The 12,597-nt window shown below is 40.2% G+C and overlaps 1 protein-coding gene across 1 annotated transcript; it reads left to right on the forward strand.

Moving 5' to 3' along the window:
* The first annotated feature begins 3,561 nt into the window (after nucleotides 1-3,561).
* KGD4 (alpha-ketoglutarate dehydrogenase subunit 4) lies at nucleotides 3,562-11,042 on the forward strand. The gene is made up of 4 exons (XM_073344116.2): nucleotides 3,562-3,688; nucleotides 5,710-5,773; nucleotides 9,288-9,490; nucleotides 10,885-11,042. Exons 1-4 carry the CDS (start codon nucleotides 3,650-3,652, stop codon nucleotides 10,900-10,902), a joined length of 324 nt encoding a protein of 107 aa, XP_073200217.1. The 5' UTR covers nucleotides 3,562-3,649; the 3' UTR covers nucleotides 10,903-11,042.
* Nucleotides 11,043-12,597: the final 1,555 nt, after the last annotated feature.

Here is a 12,597-nt window from a genome sequence, read left to right on the forward strand (position 1 = left end):
GAGAAAGCCTTTGATTGACTGGAGTGGAACTTTGTTTCAAGTCCTGTCCTATATGGATATTGGTCTCAGTTCCTTAAATGGATAACTGCTCTTTACACCACTCCAAAAGCAGCTGAGAGTTAATGGGGTTAAGTCTCCCCTGTTTGAATTACACAGAAGGACTAGGCGCGCTGTCTCCTTTACTTTTTGCACTGGTGCGAAGGAACAGTTAATGTGTCATAAGAATAAAACTTGCAGGAACACATCAGAAAATAGGTTTATATGCAGATGATGTAATATTGTTTATCTAATTTTCCCAAAAATTAGTTTTTAAAGAAATCCAGGATCTTGGGGAAATGTCTGGATTTAAAATGAATTATACCAAATCTGAAATGCTAGCTATAAGTTTTCCAGACTTTGAAAAGTCACTCTTCCAGAAAATATCTGGGTACAAAGAGGTAACCAACTTTATAAGATACCTGGGAATTCAAATCTCAAACAAACTCTAAGAGCTCTATGATTTAAATATCAAACCATGACTTCAGCAAATGAAAAAAGATCTGTAGGGTTGGGGGAAGTCTGCCAATTTCTCGGTCGGAAAGAATTGCTGCAGTCAAAATGAACATTTTGCTAGTATCTTTCTTGTTTCAAAATATTCCTGTAATCATTCCAGGTAAAACCCTAGCAGCAATACAGAGCATGTTGTTAGAATGTATATGGAATAAGAGAAGACCAAGAGTAAGTGCAGACATTTTGTACTATCCTATTAAACAGGATGGACTTGCTGTTCAAAATATTCTATGGTACTGTGAAAATCAGCCAGCCCAAAGCAGTAGTGGAGTGGTAGCACCCTGACACCGCCAAACACTGGGTCTTTATTGAACAAAAAAGTTGTTGCCAGCATAAACCTCACTAAACTACCCTGGATTAATTAAAACAAAAAACAAAAAAAAACCACCCTCCATAAATGTATACATATCTTTTAGCAAAGACTCTATGGTTTTGATATACAACATCTTGTCTCTTTTTTTTTTTCTTTCCCAATGACACTTATTACAAATAATCCAGATCTTAACCACGTGACAAACGAGAGCATTTTAAAGATTCAAAGAGCCATAGAATATATATGGTTGTCCAGCTCTTCAGTGAAGAAACTTTTCTAACTTAGTTAGAGATCAAAATTAACTGGCCCACTCTTGTGTAGCACCAGTACTTTTGAATCAGGCAGTATGTCTCTCATCTTTCTAGCAAAAAATTGTTTTATACAGAGAGAGAACTTTAACAGAAGTGATGGCATTATAACTTATTTGGTGTATAGTCTGCTCAAGCCAAGCTACAGCATTCTTATCAATTATTTATGTACTGAATTGATAATATTTACAACTTTTCTAACAAAAGTCCATGTACGACATACGGGGAAAAGGACCTGTAGAGATAAATTACTCCGGAGGCATGGAAAAGAGGGCCAGCAACCTTTGTTTGTAGCACAATAAAATACACTTTATTTAAGATACTTGTTCAATGGTACCTCTCACCAGTCAGGTTAAAATGTAGAGAAAGATTGAATAGGGATAAATGTTGGAGAAATTGTGGTGAAAGAGGAGATTTTATGCATGTATGGTGGACTTGTCCAGTCATTAAAGAACAATAGGATGCAATCTGTAACCAGCTATCACAATTTGGTGGATATATTACCCAATGATCCTTTGGTAAACTTCCTAGGGCTTCCTACTGCACATGATCACACAAAAGGAAATGAAGAATTGATCTTTTGTCTGCTAATAGCTGCTCAGCTATTGATAGCATCTCATTTGAAAAATAAAAATAGTCCAACTAAAGAGGAATGGTTCAAAAATATGGGAGATTGTGGTTATGGAAATATTAACATGCCAATTATGTACCCAGGAAAATAGAGGACAAATAGATACTTAGGTATTTGATTACTTTGTATTCAATATTCCAAATACATTCACCTGCAAAAACACCAGCACACCAGTCCAATTTTTGTATATTAACATTTTTGATAGACATGCCTAGTCTGTTAAATGTGTAATCATAGATTTCATTCAGTTTAATAAAATAACTAGAAATGACATGCCATGCCTGTTGTAATTATGCCCACTCTAATACGGTAACATCCTTTTGAATAGAGAGATTAGTACATTCCTGTATAATGTCTCCTTAAAAGCTCACTGTTACAATGATTTTTTTGTTTCTGATATTTATATGGCAAGGATTTGTGAACCTGTTAATATTTCCCAAATAAATAAATAGTAATAAAAATATGTAATAGTCTTTGGAGCTGAACAACATTGGTGCATATGTTACCTTAAAACTCCACAGAACTTCCCCTTTTCTTCAACTCCCAGTCATTGGAGCTCTTTCCTATCATCCTCACCTAGTAGATTTAAAACCAGAAGAGACCATTATGATCATCTAATCTGCCCACCTGTATTAAGACAGGCTGTAGAACTTCATCTAGTGATTCCTATATCAAGCCAAAAATTTATGATTGTACTAGTACACATCTTTTAGAAAGGCATCCACTCTTGATTTCAAAATCTCAAGTGATGGAGAATCCACCACATTCCTTAGTTGGTTAAATCATTTTTTAAAAAGTGCCTTATTTCTAGTCTGAATTTTCAACTTCCACATAATGGATCTTTGGTAGCCTCTCGCTGCTAGACTACTCTGTTTAGGGTGACCATATGTCTGTTTTGGCCGGGACAGTCCATTTTTTAAGCCCTGTCCCTGCTGTCCGGCAAGAACAAACTGGACAAATGCTAAAAAAAAGTGGGGTGCAACCCCTTGTGTGGTGTGGAGGAATGCATGGGGGAGGCATGATGGACAAGTTGCAATGCCAGCCCTGCGCAGAAGGGAGGGCTAGGGTGAATGGCTCAGGTGCCATTCCAGTCGCACACGGAGAGGGGGAGTCTTAGGCTGGCCCTGTGTACGGGGGGTAGAGTGGGGCTGTGGGCCTGCCCCACGGTGTTTCACTTTTTCCCTTTGGGAAAATATGGTCACCCTAACTCTGCTAGACTAATCAGCATTCTACTACCAGATAGCCTCTCCCTGAGTAGGCACATGATAAGGTTCCCTCTTAACCTTCTAATAATACTTCTGACAAGGAAGCCAGGCTTGCTGGGATGGAAGGTTCACAACTCTTTGGAGCAGTGTATTTAAAACACCTAGGTCGGGTCTAATAGTGAATGTACAGCCAAAGGTGCTGGATCTAAGGGTGTGGGGGGTGCTGCAGCACTCCCTGGTTTGAAGTGGTTTCCATCATCTACAGGGTTTAGTTTGGTTCAATGGCTCTCGGCACCCGCACTGTACAAATTGTTCCAGCATCTCTGTGTGCAGCATAGGATTGTACTCAGCGTAGCACTTTGCGAACTGAACTATTGCAGCCATAGCTGCCACAACTGTCGAAGAAAGCCCGGACAGGCTGGCCTTGGAGAGCAACCAATACTCACGAGGCAGCAGAGCCCCGCCCACAGAACCCGACTCCAGCCCCGCCCTCCAGGCGGTTCTGGCCCGGCCACGCCCCCTGCCGTGTCCCCGCCCCTCGCAGAGATCCTGGCTTCAGCCCCGCCCCCTGCCGCGTCCCCGCCTCTCGCGGTGGGCGCCGTGCGCGCGGGCAGGAGGTTGCAGTAACTGGCTGCGGGTCACTATGGGCAGCAAGATGGCGGCCGCCAGCAGGGTCGTTCAGGTAACGAGAGTTGTTTCCCCGCGAAGGGGGCGGGCCCGGCCCGGCGCTCTGCGTTCGGCCGCCTAGGGGGAGGTTGGTGGGATCTGCCCGCCTCTGGCGGCGGCTGGCGGCGCTGGAGCGGCCGCAGAGCGGGAGCGGCCGGGGCTGATGCCCTTGACCTGGAGGTGCCGTTAGGGAGCCGGGACGCCGGGGGAGGGCTCTGGGCAGCGGCGGGCCGATGTGTTTCTGGGCCCGAGTTCGGCGAGGGGGCGAGCGGGTCTGAGCTGCGGGGCGGGATTGCGAGGGCGCTGGGGGTCAGTGACAGCAGTGGGGGCCTCACCTGTCCGGGGGCGGAGCCCGGACTGCCGCAGCCCGGGGGCCCTGTCGGGCCTATCTTGGAGTCCAGGGGTGATCCTCACTTGCCATGCAGTACCTACAACCAGGCTCCCTTCAGAGCTGCTGCCACCATCCCGCACTGGCTTTGTCCTGTGACCACAGCTTGGCTCTGCATGAAGGTGCAAGTGCCGAGGCTCTGCTCCCACGACCCGTGGTTTTGAGGCCAGTTTAATTGTTGGGAATGGGCCACATCCACCCTAGTTGAATTGGCCTCATTAGCACTGAGTCCCCACTTGATAAGGCAACTTACATCTTTTCATGTGCTGTATATTTATACCTGCCTGCTCACTGACAGGTTTCAGAGCAGCAGCCGTGTTGGTCTGTATTCGCAAAAAGAAAAGGAGTACTTGTGGCACCGTAGAGACTAACAAATTTATTATCTGATGACGTGAACTGTAGCTCACAAAAGCTTATGCTCAAATAAATTTGTTAGTCTCTACGGTGCCACAAGTCCTCCTTTTCTTTTTGCCTGCTTACTGTATTTTCCAGTCCATGTATCTGATGAAGTGGGTTATAGCCCACAAAAGCTTATTCCCAAATACATTTTTTAGTCTCTAAGGTGCCACAAGGACTCCTTGTTGTTTTTATTCCAGTCCTTTCCATTCTGGTTTAGCCATGTGGGCAACAGCCTGCTCTGATTGTCTTCAGCTTCTGCTTAAAGGGGCACCATTTTGCAAATCACACCTCTGTCAGAAATATGCACCAGCTATTAGTACAAGTAACCGTTAAGATACATGAAAGGAATTTGAGAAAATTCTTCTTTTCTGTTTTTTCTAGTCTTGTTTCCTTTGTGCCTTTGACAGCATTTTGTGTGTAGTAGAATTTTCTTTTCTGCTTCCTGGACCAAGCAAACAGTGGCTCTACAGAATCCTGATGTCCTCACATCCCTTTCTTCCCTACCCCTGTTGACCAGTCACCTGGTCTGTTGGACCTAGTGCTCCATTGCCTGCTTCTCTTGTGGTATTATTCCTACTGGTATAGGGATGCCAGCAAATTGCATAACTTGCAGTAGCCCTCATGAGAATTATGCAGCCTCAAAATGACCTCATGAGAATTATGCAGCCTCAAAATGACACCTTCCCAGAAATGCTTATTTGCAACTCATAAATTGCTGTTCTTGGGAATGAGGGAAAACCTTCTCTTTTTTTTTTTAAGAAATACACTTTGAATGAAAAAATATCTTAATGCAGATGGGGGTTGAACTCCATACCTGCTAATGAATGGCTTGAGACTAATTAACTCTGTCTCTCCATCTGAGCTAATGTGAAAAGGCAGAAAGGAACCAAAGGTCCCATGATCATAGCACAAAAACCTTAGAATCCAATTTATACTGCAGTTATAGTTACTCCTCTATAAGCTATAGTTAGTTGTTTGGAAACTGAAAAAGCATTGCATTTGCTTTATAGTCTAGTACAACTCTGAATCTGAAATGTCACTTGGACAGTTGTTGCCTTGATTAAAAATAAAATATAAATTATTGTAAATCTCCCAAATCTGGTGTTAATGAAAGCACAACGCAACAGTTGTAAAAATAATTGCTTAGTGTGTAGCATTCTTGCCATGAAAATCTCATGAACTTTTACATTTTATTTACCCAAATTTATATTTTTTTCCCTGCCTCCTTCCACTGCTATGTCTTGTTTTAGGTAGTCAAGCCACATACACCCTTAATCAAGTTCCCGGACAGAAAAAATAGCCCCAAACCTAAAAGTAAGTATTTCATTTGTAAATAAAACTTATACCATATCATACTTATTTGCCTTAATGTTTACATAAGGACCATGACACATTGTTTCTTTTTGGCTTATATGACTCAGTTATTTCTGAGCATTGACCTAGTTTGGTGGCAGCTGCCTGATTTTACGTTTAATGCATAAAACTGAGATTACCTTATTTCCTCTGTTGCCCAGGCAGAGTTTTGAGGATCTCCATTTTTATCCTACTTTAATCTTATACCATGAGCTCATTTTGCAAACACTAATCTCCATTTAAGAGAGGCTGTGCTAAACTCACTTTTGAGCAGCATGGGTTTTCAGTGAAGTTTGCTGCAAAAAGACAGTCTTTTTTTTCCCTTGCTTTGTCTGCAATATTTAAATCCTGGTGGTACCTGTGAGGGCAGTTTACTCCCACTATGCATAAGGGTAAAAAGTTTATATTTTGAAAAACAGTACTTGATCTGACTTTACTGAATATGTGTATATTACTACATTGATGCTTACAGGATACCAGTCACTATCTATCATATGTAGACATCAAAGTTGTCATTTTGCTCCATTGAAATGGGATTTTGTGTATTGTTATGACTAACATTCCTCTCGACTCAATAAAGTATTTGAAACAAAAATAGGAGCTGTTTTTATGAAATTCTAGCCTAATACTTCACTTTTTGTTTGGAGGCTGTGATAATTCCTGGTTCATTCCTCTTTTAATTCAGTACCTGTGAGAACTTCTTAAATATTGGAGTCAAACCTGTTCAGCGCACCTAAAATTAAAGGATCCCTTCCTGTTGATGTCCCCAGAGCTCACCTACTCATTTTAAGGTTTTTCACTGGTGGTGGTAGAGGTAGATATAATGAACATTACAATACTATAGAATTTTGAAAAATGAGAACTTTAATTCTTGGAATCTAATGCCTTCAACCCTAGTGTTGGAAGCACTCCATAAAAACCTTTTTTAAATCTGATGACTGTACGAGAGATTGATCTTCAGTTTATGACCTTCCTGCAAAATATAGTTGGAAGCCACTTTAATTATGCAGCTGCATTTTTTTGTCACCTGTATTACTTTGAACTGATTTACATTTTTCACTTGAGTAGTTGCACTACATAGTTGCTAATAAACTACCCTTTCTCTTGAGTTCGAATACCAGTTAAATCACAATTGAGAATTGAGAGTTTAAGTTTTCCTGTTAATGCCACAAAATATCTATTGGTTGGCTTGATTTTGACCTGAGTTTGAATTCCCATTGAATACTTTTGTTAAAAAATGACGTGTATTGACAGAATTCTGTGCAATGTCTTGGTCAGTTTTTGCCCACACCATCTAATTTGTATCCAGTTTCAACACTCTTTACTCTGTTGAAAATCTTTTTCAATGATGGAATAAACAACTAATTTCTCGTCTCTTATTCTTCTAAATCTGATATGCAAGTTCTGATTAGAGCTGGCTGAAACTCTCAATTTTTGATTCATCAGAAATTTCAGCTTTTCAGAAGTTGGATTTGTTCTCATCACAACAAAACCAAATTTGCTGAAATATTCAGCAAACAAATCCAGGATTTCAATTTGGAGACACTGAAACATGGTGTTTGTGGAATGAAATATGGGAAACTAATCAGAATGCTATTTACTGAATGTCAGTTTAATTGAGCCCCTGCTGGAATTCCCAGGGTCTGTGGTCCAGCATGACTCTTTAGCTTCCCTGGAAAATTTTGGACTAGCTTTAGTTGTGACTGTTTCGTGTGTGTGTAGATATAGACCTTCTTACCTTGATCCATGCCTTTGTCACCTCAAAACTGCTCTGTACACTTTCAATCAATTCATCCTGCAGTGATTTAGAATATGACGGCCTGTATTTTACCATGACATGATGCTTTTGTGGCTGGCTGTCTACTTGACTGGTTGGCCTTTAGGGCTCTGTTCCGGGTTCCCTCCTCAGTCTCTGGGAAGCCTTACCTATACTGCAGGTATCAAGTATAGTTTCTTCACTGTCAACTCCTAAATATATCTCTCTGCTGCTATCACCCGCAGTGTTCAGTCCCACATCTCTTCCTCAATATCCTTGAATTAGATGAAAGTCCACATGGCTAAAATAGAAAAACTCATCTTCCTCTACTTCTTTCTCTGACCTTATCAGCAACTTCATCATCCATCTGGTCGCCTGGGTTGGCAAGCATAGTGTCGCATTTGACTCCTTGTACATTTTGACTCATTTAAGATTGCTAAATCCTGTTACTGCTTATTCTGCAACTATCTTGTCACTGCTGCTTAAATGTTGGTCTTAGGTCTGATCATTTCTCACCTGGGCAACTGCAGCCTCCTCATCTCTGGCTTCCTTGACTTTTGCATTACGCTTACTCTAGTCCACAAATTGAGGCTGGGATGTAGTAGGATGGGAAATACTGCTCCCTTGGGACTTCAGTTAGGAATCTTTACTTCCATAGGATAGTATAATTGTGTAGTCTACTGTGTTGTCAAGTCTAAATCATTTATGCTTCTAGTTCTGTTTTTTTGCCCAGAGGGATGAATGCTTTATAAATATAAACACATTGCCAGTAGAATAATTCATTATCTGTTTTGACCATCTAGCCCCCATCGAGTCCTTGTATTGCTGTGCAGTGCTGACTTATATCACATTCAGAATCTTCCATCCTTGCAGCTTCAAGGTCTTTCTGACACCTAGTTTCCTACTCCTCAGCTCATGACCCAAGTGCTTATTTAGACTTGATGCTGTTTTTTTTTACTTTTCCACAAGTTATTCCATGCCTTCTCTCAGTCTCCTATGCCTGGAACATCTTTCCTGATCCTGTGCATCTCAAATTCCTCAAAACTCACCCATTTTGGTCCATGTTCAGCAACTGACCTCCACCCCCTGTTTAGCCTCCCTGTGACCTTCATTTTGGATGTTACCTACAAACTATAGTATGTGAATTAATTAAAAATACAAACAAAACATAAAAAATGGGTATAATACAAACCACATTTTGTAATATTTCACAATTGCAACCTTCATCCAGTAGACCTGTCCTTTGTCTGTGGACAACTTGTATTGTAAACTACGTGAGTAGAAATATAATGACCAAGCCTTAAAGAATCCCACACGCGTATGGCTTTGTGTAAATACAAATACACTGTGGGGCACTGCATATTCTTAATCTGCGGTTACAGCTTCCCCGTGTAAGTATTTGTAACACTATGTACTGATTTAGCTACCGTTGCGACATCAGTAACTATCCCTTTCAATCTGTGCCTCCTCCAACTCTCAAAATTTGACTGTATCAGTGTTCTCATTGCTGTATTAGTCCCTAAAATTGAAAATAAAGGTATATGGTGAGAAGGAAGGGTTTTTAATTCATGCAAGTAGCTTTATAGTGAAAAATTCAACTGTATGACCAGTACTTTCTAACTTTTACTGACTGCACTAATGAATAACTATATTCAAGCTCTTTAAGGTATTAAAATATTCTCTGTACTTCTATACATGGTTTTGAAATCTGGGTTTCAGTGCAGGAATCTCTACAAGCAAGGGTACCACCACTCCATGCTTCAGCAGCACATATGTCTGTAGGAGACAGACCACAAGCCCTTCAAAACATTTCATCCATTAATAGAGTACAAGGCGCACCAGACACAACAGAATTAGTAAAAATATTACCTCAAAAGTACAGGAGAAAGCTGATATCAGATGAGGAGATGGAATACATTCAAGTAAGTTTTGTTATATTTGTTACTACACATGTCCTCTTTAGTTATTCACTATGTTGAAAACTTTGCAAAACAACTTCTGGACAACATGATAAATATCCTTGCTTTTAAACTCTTGTTAACTTTACACTTACATCAAGCATTACAACTTAGTTTGCAGTAAATGCAAACTAAGTATTCCTCAATACACAAGTTGGGTAGATAAGGTATCCCTATTTGGCAGTTCGGGATACTGACACAGAGAGGCTGTGACTTGCCCAAGGTCACACAGAAAGCCAGTGACAATCAGGATTAGAATTTGTTTTGAAATTCAAGACTACGATTAATCCATTAAACCATGTTGTTTCAATGTCATTGCCTATTGTATTTACAATTGTAGAATGTGCAATAAATAAATATACTAATTTTAATAGAAATACAATGTACAAAGGGTTGATCCTTTCAATTAGGAGTTTATTCAGAGGTAGTTTATGCCCAAAATATAGGTTGTGTGTTTAAAAATAAAAATTACAGAAACAAATATTCATGATTTATTTCACTGAAAACAAACTGAGTTTAAATGCTCCCTTATAGTGTTTGCAAACTAATATTGCAGCATTGTGCAAGTGCATGGGAGGCAGAAAATTTTATTGACTACAAAATGGCATTGTACCTGTAATTCGTTTAGTTTTGAGCACTTCATCACCAGATGGTGACAAATTGGGAGATTAGAGAATATTAAAAATATTAAAGAGCTGGGGGGATGGGTTTGAGGCAAGACTAAAAACTAAATCTGTTAGCTTGGTTAGGTGGTGATTAAGTCCACAAGTATTCAAAGGATATGAACATTGGTGACCGAGAGGAATTTTTATATAGGGTGGAAAGAGGGGATATAACTAGGAGTAATGGAATTAAAGAAGGTGTGAAACTTTCTGATGTTCAGCCTAAAAGTTACCCAAAAATGAGAGGTATTAAACTGTAAAAATCTAGTGGGGAAACAGTGGAAACATCATCTGCTGGACACCTTAGATTATTAAAACAAAGAATGTTTAAACTGGTAACTTGCTTTTTACTGCCTTTTTTGCACTTTTGAACTTGGACAAAGAAAATAACTAGTCAGTTTCTTTTTGCAGGCTTTTATTTACCAGTGTAATGCTGCAGTGTTCATTTTTACATGGACCTATACAAAAAGTTACATAAACATTCCTCAGATTTTGTGAGATTTTTTACAACATCTAAGACAAGTAGAAATGTTGTGTCCCTTCATGAAAGTAATAAATAAAAGGTAGAATTCTTAACTGTGCAATGACCCTGTATTGAAAACAGTACTTCCCTACTCAGTAACAAAGTGCAAACCAGCTTGTCAGCTTCCCTTTCCTTTAGTAGAAGACACGTAATTGTCTGTTTCTCTTTTACAGCGTGGAGGTCCAGAATAATTACAGAAGATACTTGTTCACTACTGTTGAATGAATTATTGTACTCACATTAAAGGCCTTCCTCACTCTATGAATGTTATAAACAGTTTAATAGCTTTAATAAAGACCCTGTATAAAGGGGTGAGAAAGATGAGACTTTAGATACTTGTCTTCTAATTTATGTTTCTGGGCCAGTTTTTCTGTTAAAGGCTGATTACGGTAATTGTCTGAATCCACTTTATAAACCTACACTATTAAAAAGTAACTTAAGCAATAAAATTGTCAAGAATATCTAGTTGTTGATCCACAAACAAAGGTCCAGATCTAGTGCAAAATCTCTCAGGCCCATAAGATGAGCATTGCTACTTTTTATTATAGGAACTCTGCAATCTTAATGTTCTTATTTTTCAACTTCAGACAGATTTTATCTAAAAACAAGCTTTGATTCTGGCATCCAGCTGCATGATGGCTGCTTGCCCTGACAGATTAAAAGCTTCTTGGGGTGGGAACAGAATTAAGATAGAGGTGATCAACTTATTCTTGGACTAATTTTAGTAATTAAAATTGTGTTTGGAACAGACTTAAACTCACCTGCCTACGGTTTTACAGAAAACTACCATTCTGAACTGATTGTTGCTTTCCTGAGCTTTAGGGATCAGGTACATCATGGGGCTGATGGGTTTGGCCTCAAGAAGAGAACTACAGGTCTGAGTCTAAGGAGTATACTATAAAATGTGTCCAAATTTTCCTGAAAATTATTCCACTTGAGAGCTGGAATATTATCCATAAAGTTCTGTTCTACAAACCAGTTTGAAGGCCCAAAAGCACACAATGAAGTGAATGGATTTAGGGGGGAAAAAACAAAAAAAAACCCTGTCTTCTGCCTTCCAAAACACCATCTTCCTCCAAAGTTCTGAAAATAAAGCCAAAAAAAAAAAATCACTTTGCATATTCAAAGTCAATTTTATCCCTCTACTTCCACTGCTGCTGGGTAATCCTATAGCAGGACCCTGGACTTCAGAAAAGTAGACTTTGATTCCCTCAGGGAACTGATGGGCAGGATCCCCTGGGAGGCTAATATGAGGAGGAAAGGAGTCCAGGAGAGCTGGCTGTATATTAAAGAAGCCTTATAGAGGGTGCAGGAACAAACCTTCCCCATGTGAAGAAAGAATAGCAGATATGGCAGGCTTGACTTGGCTTAACAGAAATCTTCGGTGAGCTTAAACACAAAAAGGTAGTTTACAAGAAGTGGAAACTTGGACAGATGACTAGGAAGGAGTATAAAAAATATTGCTAAACCACGCAGGGATGTAATCAGGAAGGCCAAAGCACAACTGAAGTTGCAACTAGCAAGGGATGCGAAGGGTAACAAGAAGGGTTTCTACAGGTATGTTAGCAACAAAAAGGTCAGGGAAAGTGTGGGACCCTTACTGAATGGGGGAGGTAATCTAGTGACAGATGATGTGGAAAAAGCTGAAGTACTCAATGCTTCTTTTTTTGCCTCGGTCTTCACAGACAAGGTCAGCTCCCAGACTGCTGCACTGGGCAGCACAGTATGGGGAGAAGGTGAGCAGTCCTCAGTGGTGAAAGAATAGGTTAAGGACTATCCATGGGGCCGGATGCAATGCATCCGAGGGTGCTGACGGAGTTGGCTGATGTGACTGCAGAGCCATTGGCCATTATCTTTGAAAGCTCAGGACGATCGGGGGAGCAACT

This window comes from Lepidochelys kempii, chromosome 5, assembly GCF_965140285.1.
Source record: "Lepidochelys kempii isolate rLepKem1 chromosome 5, rLepKem1.hap1, whole genome shotgun sequence".
NCBI classification, from domain to species: Eukaryota; Metazoa; Chordata; order Testudines; family Cheloniidae; genus Lepidochelys; species Lepidochelys kempii.